At 34.7% G+C, this 12054-nt stretch overlaps 1 protein-coding gene across 2 annotated transcripts in view; it reads left to right on the top strand.

The window, feature by feature from the left end:
• Nucleotides 1-12054, top strand: part of LYPLAL1 (lysophospholipase like 1) — a 43452-nt gene that overhangs the window by 5800 nt on the left and 25598 nt on the right. For both annotated transcript variants that reach the window (XM_008509991.2, XM_070602537.1), the window contains exon 2: nt 54-153. In XM_008509991.2, coding sequence (XP_008508213.1) covers nt 54-153 — 100 coding nt within the window. The remainder of the gene's footprint in view (nt 1-53; nt 154-12054) is intronic.

The following is a 12054-nucleotide window of genomic DNA, read 5'->3' as shown; positions in this document are numbered from 1 at the left end:
TACACTGTATTGTCAAAATGTGTTATCTTAATCTGGATTTTGTCATTCATCAGGTGATTCTGGACAAGGATTGAGAACGTGGATCAAGCAGGTTTTAAATCAAGATTTAACATTCCAACACATAAAAATTATTTATCCAACAGCTCCTCCCAGGTATGCAGTAATTTATCTCACTCTTCAGTATAACTCTGTGCATAAAATATATATAAATAGATGTATCAGCTAGATGTTCTTTAAGCTTAGTTCTGTGTTTAAAATATTTTAAATTGGGGTACTTTTGTTCCAGAACATTTTATTTTATTTTTTTTGCAATTACACTGTTGGGCCAAGTTTTGCTAAGTGAGTAATTCCCTCATTGGAAAGCATTTCCTGAAGCTCTTTTTTTGTTTTTCTTTTGAGGAAGATTAGCTCTGAGCCAACATCTGCTGCCAGTCCTCTGCTTTGTTTGTTTGTTTTTTGCTGAGGAAGACTGGCCCTAAGCTAACATCCGTGCCCATCTTCCTCTACTTTGTATGCAGGACTCCTACCACAGCATGGCTTGCCAAGCGGTGCCATGTCCGCACCCAGGATCTGAACTGGTGAACCCCGGGCTGCCAAAGCGCAACATGCGCACTTAACCACTGCGCCACCAGGCCAACCCCCCTGAAGCTCTTAAATTAAACTTTGTCCCGAGCACAAGCTACTGAACTCTGCTTCCTCTGGCCCTGCAGATTGCTGTCTTTCAAACTTTCTTTTTCCCTTCATCCACTCCAAAAAGAAACAAATCCCTCCAAAGAGCATAATCTTTCTAATAATTTAATTAAGCCAGAGTTCGTAATCTCTGGAAAAGGGTCTCGTGGCATTCATTCTACATTTAAAAGGATTTACGAGTACTGTTAAGCTTTTGGAATCAATAAACCAGAATAGAAATATGGACTTGACTACTTAATAAATATTTAGGTTATACAACCTGTAAACAACATTGTCTCACGGAATGCACAATCAGGAGATGGGTATAGTTTTGAAGTCAAACTGCTTTTTATAATGATTAAGTTCACATCTGCATAGCCTTTTTATTCTGAATGCTTGCTTTAAACTGGGGTTTGCAAATACTTTATTGTGTAAGTGAAATAATGTGCTGAGCTGTGCAACCCAATCTGATTTCCCATTATCTGTTCTTGATTTGTTCTTATGAAGCACACGGTGTACTTATGCAAATGCTTTGCTTTATTTTTGTGTTAACTTAGGATTACAGAGAAGTAGAACCAGAACTTCAAGGGCCTTTTTCTATGCACTATTAAGATTTTAGTTACCTCAGTTGATAGAATTGAAAAAGGTAGAACAATAAAATGATAATTTTATTGTAAGATTTAAGATTCAAAAAAAATTATTATTTTAATATAATTTTAGAGGAATTTAGTAGTTTGGTAGTGTAGATAAAAGACCTAAGGACCAGTGGGTTGTTTTTGCACTGTAAGTTGAATGTCTTTGCAAATATCAAGAGAACTTGTTATTCATTATTGATTATTAGGGTGAGTGAGGTTGGAAAGGAGAAAGACAGTGGTATTCCTATGGGGATGGGAAAGATAAGTTCATTTTAGCCTAAATATAAATGTAATTATCTGATAAAATTGAATGGAAGGTCATTGGAAACATGATTCTAGAAATTAATATTTTTCAGCTTACGAATTTCATGTCATCACCAACTGTGATGTGAATTCTAGATCAGCGTATTTCAGACTTTAAGCCAGAGATATTTCTGAGAATCCAAAACTCTCCATGTGCCCTAAGCATTATTTGTGGGTGCTGTTGTGATTTAGTAAAATATAAAATCATTGAAATATTTCACTGAATCCATAGTAACTTTTTGGTATTATATGTTTTCATGGTCAGTGGCTACTTGGACAGATCATCCAAGATTTTAGGCCATGCTCACCAAAGAAATGTAATTCCAGCTGCATGTGCAAATTTAAATTTTCTTGGTACCATGTTATAAAAAGGAAAAAGAAACCAGTAAAATTAATTTTAATAATATATTTTATTTACCCCATTATATCCAAAATATCAATGTGTAATTAATATGAAATTATCAAAGTGATGTTTTACATGTTTTGTTCATTCTAAATCTTTGAAATGTGTATATTTTATGTGGACAGCACACAACAGTTTGGATGCTAATTAATTAATTTTCAATTAAATAAAATTAAAAGCTCAGTTCCTCTGTTGTACTAGCCACGTTTTTAAATGCTCTATAGCTGTATGTGGCTGGGGGCTACCATCTTGGACAGCATAATTCTAGACCTTAAAAAGGAATTCCCATTGACAGTATGTCAGGGGCCATTGTTCCAGATCAAATCATCATTTTTACTTAAATTTCTCATGAGTTATCATCCTTGAACTTGTGTAAGATTTTTTTTTTCTTAAATGACGAGATGACTTATTCTTTCCCAAGCAGGGATGACTCTCCCTCAGGGAACATTTGGCTGTGTTGGGCGAAATTTCTGGTTGTCATAACCGGCAGGAGGGGCAGCCTAAAAGGCTTCTGGCATCTAGTGGGTGGAGGCCAGGGATGCTGCTAAACATTCACAGAGCACGGGACAGCCCCACAACAAAAAATTATCCCGTCCAGGATCTCATGGTGCCTAGGCTGACAAACACTGCTTTAAATTACACCTCTGTCCCACACATGCTAGACGATTAGTATCTTGATTCTCCTTTAGGTTAAAAAAAATGTCCCTGTGTGGTCAGCTCTGCTAATATTTTAGAGAAACAAATATCAGAGGTAATTAAAGGATGAAGGGCATCATTGTTTTTGAATCAATACAAAAAGAAGCTGAGACTGCACCTAAGAACAGGTCTTTATGTACTAGGCTCCCTTTATTTTTAGACTTAATTACTCTAGGTCAGAAACGTTAAAAACAAAATTCTACTTTCCTTCAAAAGCCTTTCTAGTCTCAAATTTACTCTTGTGAGCATGGAGTTGTAAAGTTTTGCTTCCATGTTTTCACTCATTCTGAGTCCTAAAATGAAGTAAAGAGCTCAAAATTCAGTATAATTTGCAAGTTTCTATCCTGGAACTCAAGAGCTTTTCAAAACTTTTCAGAAAGAGTATATATATATGTTTTTACTATAAATAGGATCAACATTGTGGAGTATTACATTTCAGACCCCTATCCTTGATTAGAAGCATCAAATAAAACACTGAAATAAAACATGCAATTAAGGATAATAATGCCAGTTAGTTTGCTACTGATATGCAAATCAAGTAAGTTTGTAAAGTATTCTTATTTCTTTCAAATATAAATACCGGAACCCTCAACTGACCTAGCAAAATTATTTCGTGTTTAAATATTTAGCAATTCGTAGATTATGCAGCTCTACCATATTTCACTGATCCTTTTCCATATTGGAAATCAAATATCATTGATCAAGGACAGCCAATGGCTGCGAAACTTGACTTACGATTTTCTAAGTGTTGGAAGGGATCTTCCAAGTGATATAACAAGCAAGACCTGTTTAATATTTTATCATACTAGAAAATGTATTTCAACATTACTGTGAAATCATTTTTCTTTTTTATGAATAGTGCAGAAATCATCAAATTTTAATTTCTGATGTCTCAGACTCTCTGAGAAATTAGAAACGACATTTAATATATCATTTAAAATTACAAGATCTAGGGGCCGACCTCGTGGCCCAGCGGTTAAGTTCTTGTGCTCCACTTGGGCAGCCCCCGGGTTCCGCCGGTTCGGATCCTGGGTGCAGACATGGCACCGCTCACCAGGTCACGTTGAGGCGGCGTCCCACTTGCCACAACTAGAAGGACCCACAACTAAAATATACATCTATGTACTGGGGGGTTTGGGGAGAAAAAGCAAAAAAAAAAGAAAAAGAAGAAGACAGGCAACAGTTGTTAGCTCAGGTGCCAATCTTTAAAAAGAAAATTACAAGATCTAAAATATTTTCATTTTCAAATATGAACCATATCTCTTGACTGAGGACTTTGCAATCTTAGTTCATCTTACATCTCATTGCAATTTTGGTATATGCTATTTTCTTTCTGTTTTAATGTATTTCGCAATTATTGCGACTTAAATATATCGGCATTAAATGCCCTGTGTTGAGGTAGTTAAAACACTAGATTGATGATGTTTACAAACTAAACAATAATATTCTATTCACTTGTCATATTGAAATTGATGATGATACTTTCTTCATTTCATGGTGAATTAAATGTAATATATTTTAAGAATTTTCATATTTTTAGACCTAATCTTTTGTGCCACAAATTATTGTTTCTTAGGTTTTTTTTATTAATTTATGTTTGGTAGTCACATATTACGACTCCTGTTCACAATCTGGCCTTTTTCAGTTAAACCTTTTCCAGATCCTTCAATCGGTGCAGCCCAAATGCTTCAGATTTTAGGACTGTAAGTGGTGATTTTATATAAATAGAGTTAATAAAAATTTGTCATAGGAGCTGGGCCTGTGGCATAGTGATTAAGTTCATGTGCTGTGTTTCAGTGGCCCAGGGTTCACTGGGTTGGATCCCGGGCATGGACCTGCACACAGCTTGGCAAGCCATGCTGTGGCAGGCGTCCTACATATAAATAGAGGAAGATGGGCACAGATGTTAGCTCAGAGCCAATCTTCCTCAGCAAAAGAGGAAGATTGGCGGTGGATGTTAGCTCAAGGCTAATCTTCCTAAAAAAAAAAAAATTCGTCCTAGCGGAACTTTTTGGAAAGCTTTTGCGCTTTCCTAACTAAAAGTGAAAAGTTGAGTAAACCACAAGTATTTTAAAAAATAGATGAACATTGTTAAGACTGTCTTCCTATCTGGAATGTCTTACTTGTTTATGTAGTTTTGCAAATGTGGGTTCATACTAAACATACGATTATAAATTCTGCCTTTTTTCACTTAACACTGTGATGATTTTTCCCTATAAAGATTTCTCATTGAATGGTCTTAGAAAACTATTTTAATACCTATAGAATATTCCTTAAAAATTTTCCTCTTGGAGACTATTTTAGTTTTTATCCTCAGTTTATAACTATGCACATCTATTTATTCTATTTCTGATTTTCCTTCAGGAAAAATTCCTGGAAAGTACTCAGAGGCCGTAAAGTCAATTTCGTTTTGTTAGGGGATTAACTGTTCCGAATTGTTTTCCAAAAGTGAAGCATTTGCATTGTTAACAGTAGTGTATCAGGATACTAATTTCACTGAACACTTACTAACATTAATTTATCATAAAAAGAGATTCTGATTTTATCATTGAGATTCTCTAAGAGTTATCAGTTATCAAATAAGCAATGTTTTCAACATCACTAACTAATTCATCTTAGCCTATTAGTCTAATGTGTTTAGGTGAAAACATATATAGATATAGATATGTGATTTTTTTCCTGTACACTCAAAAATTTTAAAATATTTTTTCTTGGTCGCAAAATTAATTGTTGCCTTTACAATGATACCTACTTTATAATTTGACAGCCTCTAAAAGATGTAAGACTGAAAAGAAAAATATAGAAAAGTATCAAAACAGGTACAGACTACTAATTTGTTGATCAATTTTAAGCTTAGTTAATGGACATATGCTTTGAAAATATATGTGCAGTCACGTTTATGTTATATATATATATTTTAGTGCTATTTATATTTAAGTGTGTCATGTATTAATAAAAGTAATGCATTTGTAATACATAGAGTGACAAATATAGTAATATATGAACAATAAATTCGCTTGTTATGCCTTCTAATTATTTTGAATCAACAGTCTGATTTGTACTATACATTGTGGAATCTTTGAGAAACCAGTACTTCAGATAAAGAAGAAAAGTGAAGACTTTCAGAAATATATATATAATCTCATTCTTGATTAAAATAAAATTGTGAAGGCCATTAATGAAGAACTTGTCAGTTCTGGGTCTTAATTTTCACGTGTCTAGAGGAACAGATTGGACTAGATCTCTAAAGTCCTTTGCAGTCATTAACTTTTTTAGATTTGGGGACCCTTCAGATTTTACCCATATATATAGAACAAGAATGAGTAATGTAGTATCCATCTTCTTTTCTGCCACAGTTGTTAGACCAATAGGTCAGGGAAATACCTGAGATATAATATTGTTCAGTAGGATATTGAAGACATATGGAATTATTGTGGTACAACAGTTAAGAATGGGTCTCTGGATTAGGTGGACCTTTGCTTGAATCCTGATCTCTCTGCTTAATGCTGTAAAGCCTTGAGCAAGGTATTTCACCTGTCTATTGGTGTCCCCATTTCGTCAACTGCAAAGTGGTGATAATAATTGTATCTACCTCAAAGAGTTGTTATGAGAATATATAATATTGTTGGACATGTAATGTACATAAATTCTTCAGCATGATGTCTGACATAAACACTCAATAAATGTTAGTTATTAATAGTAGCCTATGATATCCTTGTGGGCAGGATGTGGAAATATTATCCAAATAATTAATTACTGATAAGCCTTGAGGAAATTTTCCAGACTTGTGTTTCTGGGTTGTATTCTTAAGCAATTGTTTGGGTTAGCAGTTTTACTTTCGCATAGATGAGGGGACACTCTTCAAATTTTCAGATAATGTAAAGCTGAGAAATACAATGAATATGTTGAATAACAAACGAGAAATCTAAAATGATCTGATATCTAGAGTAGGGATCAGCAAACTACAGTCTGTGAGTTAAATATGGCCAACCATCTATTTTTATAAGTAAAGTTTTATTGGAAAACAGCCACACTCTTTCATTTACGTATTATCTATGGTTGCTTTTGTGCTACAAAGCAGAGTTCAGTAGTTGCCATAGAGATTCTGTGGTCCACAGAACCTAAAATGTTTACTATCTGGCCTTAACAGAAAGAGTTTACTCACCCCTGGTCTGGAGCAGTAGCTTTCAAAAGTTTTAAACTCCAATTCACAATGGGATATATATTTACTCACTGATCCTATACACACATTTCAACAAGTAAAATATTACAGATGCCTGAGTGTGGGGTTGCCAGGTTTATTTAAGAAATGAAAAGGCAATATTTAGGACATACTTATACTAAAAAGTTATTTACCTGAAATTAAAATTTAACTGGTGTCCTCTCTTTTAGCTACAATTCCACTTGGTTGTTATCCCCAGAGAGTTTGATTTAATTGGTTTGGGATGTGGCCAGGGCAGAAAGATTTTTAAAAGCTACATTGCTGGTTCTTGTATTCAGCCAAAGGTGAGGTCCACCACTGGTCTAGTACTCATAAAAGCCTGAACCAGGTCGCTGTGGTGGAAATGTAATTAAAGTGATCAATTCAGGAGAGATTCACAGAGCAGAGACCGGGAGAAATTGAAAATTAAGGGAAATGAGAAGTTGGTGATGGTAAGGTAGGAAATCTAGGAGAAAACTGTACATACCGTGATTGAACATGCAGGGTGTTTTGTTTGAGATATTTTAAATTTAGCATACTGGCAGGATGTTCAGAAAGTAGCATCCAGTTAGAAGACCTTTTATTTTTTTAATTTTACAGTTAATTTAAAAATTAGGGTTTTAAACAGAAAGGCAATTATTTTTAAAATATATTGTTCACAATAAGAATCCCTTGGGAAATTTATTAAACTGTGGATTTTTAGGTTACAACCTCTTAGATTCTGCTTGAGTATGTATGCGATGGAGCTCATAACTTGCATTTTTAAGAGCACCACTTCTGATATAGGTGGGTTCAAAGTGTCTACCAGTCCTTCATATTCAAATATACTGACATATTTTTTAAAAAATACAGAATCTTCCTTCCCAGCTCTGAATTCTGAACAGATTTTTGGATGTAATCTGGCTCCCTGTGTAGTTTTGCTGCATCAAAATTTTCGAGCTATTACTTTGGAAAATAGAGGTTAATTTGAAATGAATTTTTAAAAGCATTTTTGCAGGGCATAACTTTGAAAATATTTATCTATGTGTTTGAGATTATTTGAAATATTAACTTTTAAATATGTTTTTATACTTCGCATGTCTCTTCTTCTGATTTATGCTTTGATTAAACATGAGCAATTAACACTGGAATTGTAGAAGCCAGTGCAATTCTTAAACTCTCTCCTATGTTGTGTGACCTTTCCCCCTTTGGGGCCAGGAAGGCGAATTCTTTTACAGTTGTTACCACCAGAAATGTTTATTTCTACTGAAACTTTAAATCAGGAGAGATGATTATCACCCAATTTAAAACAGGTAATGGTAAGTTTTAGAGTTTATTTTAGATTTGTACTAGCTGCATGGTGGTATACTTAAGATAATATCATTCTTCCTCCCTTTTTGTGGGGAGGCACCTTCTATTTAATATTTTTAAAGATTCTCAGAGTTCTTCTGTTTATGTATTACTTATTTCTTCCTGACTCTTCTGTATCAGTGACTAAACATTGAGCAAATTATTTGAGCCGTCTTTATTATCATTAAAGCCTTTTTAGAAATTTTAACGCTTTGCAGCACAATTCCTTGTGATCTGTCATTCAAAAAGCCTTTTTGGTCTCTCCCTAGGTTTTACCATCCTCCCTCAAGAATTAATCACTTCTGGCTTTGTGCTTAAATATAATTTACATATCCAGTAGATGCCTTCTTGGCTGGCAATGCCAAAACCGTAATATATTGACTAGGATAGCAAAGCAGTCTGAGTACAGAATCCTTGATTACTTGTTTATTTATTTTTCTGCAGTCCTTTACAGTTGAATTCCACACACCTAATTTGATAGGCCTTTGTTTTGGTGACTGAGCTTGGTGGATCTTTCCTAAGCATTTTTTTTCTCATTTTTTTTTTATTGTGGTCATAATAGCTTATAACACAGTCAGATTTCAGTTGTACATTATTGTTTGTCATACAGCGTATGAGTATGCCCCTTCACCCCTTGTGCCCACCCTCCACCCCTTTCCCCTGGTAACCACTAGTTTATTCTCTTTGTCCATAAGTTAGTTTATAGTCCACATATAAGTGAAATCGTATGGTGTTTGTGTTTCTCTGTCTGGCTTATTTCGCTTAACATGATGCCCTCAAGCTTCATCCATGTGATTGCAAATGGGAGAATTTTGTCTTTTTTATGGCCAAGTAGTATTCCATTGTATATATTCCACATCGTCTTTATCCAGTCATCCGTCAGTGGGCACTTGGGGGCTTCCACGTCTTGGCGAGTGTGAATAATGCTGCAATGAACATAGGGGTGCATAAGTCTCTTTGTATTGTTGATTTCATGTTCTTTGGGTAAATACACAGTAGTGGGATAGCTGGGTCATATGGTAGTTCTATTTTTAATTTTTTGAGAAATCTCCGTACTGTTTTCCACAGTGGCATTCCCACCAGCAGTGGATGAGGGTTCTCTTTTCTCCACAACTTCTCCAACATTTGTTGTTTTTTGTCTTGGTGATTATAGCCATTCTAACAGGTGTAAGATGTATCTAAATGTTGTTTTGATTTGTGTTTCCCTGATGATTAGTGATGTTGAGCATCTTTTCATGTGCCTATTGGCCATCTGTATGTCTTCTTTGGAAAAATGTCTGTTCATATCTTCTGTCCACTTTTTGATTGAGTTGTTTGGTTGTTTTTGTACTTCATTTGTGTGAGCTCTTTATATATTATGGAGATTAACCCCTTATCAGATACATGATTTGCAAATATTTTCTCCCAGTTGGTGGGTTGTTTTTTCATTTTGATCTTGGTTTCCTTTGCCTTCCAGAAGCTCTTTAGTCTGATGAAGTCCCACTTGTTTATTTTTTCTTTTGTTTCCCTTGTCTGAGTGGACATGGTATTAAAAAAGATCCTTTTAAGTCTGATATCAAAGAGTGTACTGCCTATATTCTCTTCTAGAAGTTTTATGGTTTCAAGTCTTACTTTCAAGTCTTTGGTCCATTTTGAGTCTGTTTTTGTGCATGGGGAAAGATAATGGTCTACTTTCATTCTTTTGCGTGTGGCTGTCCATTGTTCCCAGTATCATTTATTAAAGAGGCTTTCCTTACCCCAGTGTATGTTCTTGGCTTCTTTGTCGAAGATAAGCTGTCCATAGATGTGTGGTTTTATTGCTGGGCTTTCAATTCTGTTCCATTGATCTGTGTGCCTGTTCTTGTACCAGTACCATGCTGTTTTGATTACTATAGCTTTGTAATATATTTTGAAGTTAGGGATTGCAATGCCACCAGCTTTGTTCTTGTTTTTCAGTCTTGCTTTGGCTATTCAGGGTCTTTTGTTGCCCCAGATGAATGTTAAGATTCTTTGTTCTATTTCTGTGAAGAATGTCATTGGGATTCTTATTGGGATTGCATTAAATTTGTAGATTGCTTTAGGTAGAATGGACATTTTAATTATGTTTGTTCTTCCAATCCCTGTGCATGGAATATCTTTCCATTTCTTTATGTCATTATCGATTTCTTTCAGCAATGTCTTATAGTTTTCTTTGTATAGGTCTTTCACCTCCTTGGTTAAATTTATTCCTAGATGTTTTATTCTTTTTGTTGTGATTGTAAATGGAATTATATTCTTGAGTTCTTGTTCTGTTAGTTCATTATCTTAGTATAGAAATGCTACTGATTTTTGTAAGTTGACTTTATACCCTGCAACTTTGCTGTAGTTGTTGATTATTTCTAATAGTTTTCCGATGGATTCTTTAAGATTTTCTATATATAAAATCATGTCGTCTGCAAATGGCGAGAGTTTCACTTCTTCACTCCCTATTCAGATTCCTTTTTCTTGCCTAATTGCTTTGGCCAAAACCTCTAGTACTGTGTTGAATAAGAGTGGTGAGAGTGGGCACCCTTGTCTTGCTCCTGTTCTCAGAGGGATGGCTTTCAGTTTTTCCCCATCGAGTATGATGTTGGCTGTGGGTTTGTCATATATGGCCTTTATCATGTTCAGGTACTTTCCTTCTATACCCCTTTTATTGAGAATTTTTCTCATGAATCGTTGTTGGATCTTGTTAAATGCTTTCTCTGCTTCTATGGAGATTATCATGTGGTTTTTGTTTCTCATTTTGTTAATGTGGTGAATCACATTGATGGGTTTGTGGATACTGAACCATCCTTATGTCCCTGGTATGAATCCCACTTGATCATGGTCTGTGAACTTTTTAATGTATTGCTGTATTCGGGTTGCCAATATTTTGTTGAGGATTTTTGCATCTTGTTCATCAGCAATATTGAACTGTAATTTTCCTTCTTTGTGTTGTCCTTATCTGGCTTTGGTATCGGGGTGATGTTGGCCTCATAGAATGTGTTAGGAATATTTCCATCTTCCTCAATTTTTTGGAATAGTTTGAGAAGAATGGGTAATGAATCTTCTTTGAATGTTTGGTGGAATTCTTCTGAGAAGCCATCTGGTCCTGGACTTTTGTTTTTGGGGAGGTTTTTGATAACTGTTTCAATCTCTTTACTTGTTATTTGTTTATTCAGATTGTCTGTTTCTTCTTCATTCAGTCTTGGGAGGTTGTAAGAATCTAAGAATTTATCCATTTCTTCTAGATTGTCCATTTTGTTGGAATATAGTTTTTCATAATACTCTCTTACAATCTTTTGTATTTCAGTGGTATCCATTGTAATTTCTCCTCTTTCATTTCTAATTTTATTTATTTGAGCCTTCTCTCTTTTTTTCTTAGTGAGTCTTGCTAAAGGTTTGCCAATTTTGTTTATCTTCTCAAAGAACCAGCTCCCTGTTTCATTAATCCTTTTTACAGTCTTTCTTGTTTCAATTTCATTTATTTCTGCTCTAATTTTTATTATTTCCCTCCTTCTACTGAGTCTGGGCTTTGTTTGTTGTTCTTTTTCTAATTCTGTTAGGTGTAGTTTGAGACTGTTTGTTTGAGCTTTTTCTTGTTTGTTAACATGGGCCTGTATTGCTATAAATTTTCCTAAACATTTTAACTTTTAATATTCAACTTACTTTTCATAGGAACAAAACTCTTTTATACTCCTGTATTTTTTTAAAATAATATTTAAATTGCTTAGTTGCAATGGAAAAGGAAACTGGCATAAACAAATTTGGAAACAAACTTAGCTGACTCTTGGTAAGCGTAAAAAGCAAAATGCTCAATATGTAGGAGCAAAAGTGTG

Source organism: Equus przewalskii, chromosome 31 (genome assembly GCF_037783145.1).
Source record: "Equus przewalskii isolate Varuska chromosome 31, EquPr2, whole genome shotgun sequence".
NCBI lineage: Eukaryota > Metazoa > Chordata > Mammalia > Perissodactyla > Equidae > Equus > Equus przewalskii.
This window is presented reverse-complemented; position numbering and strand designations above follow the sequence as displayed.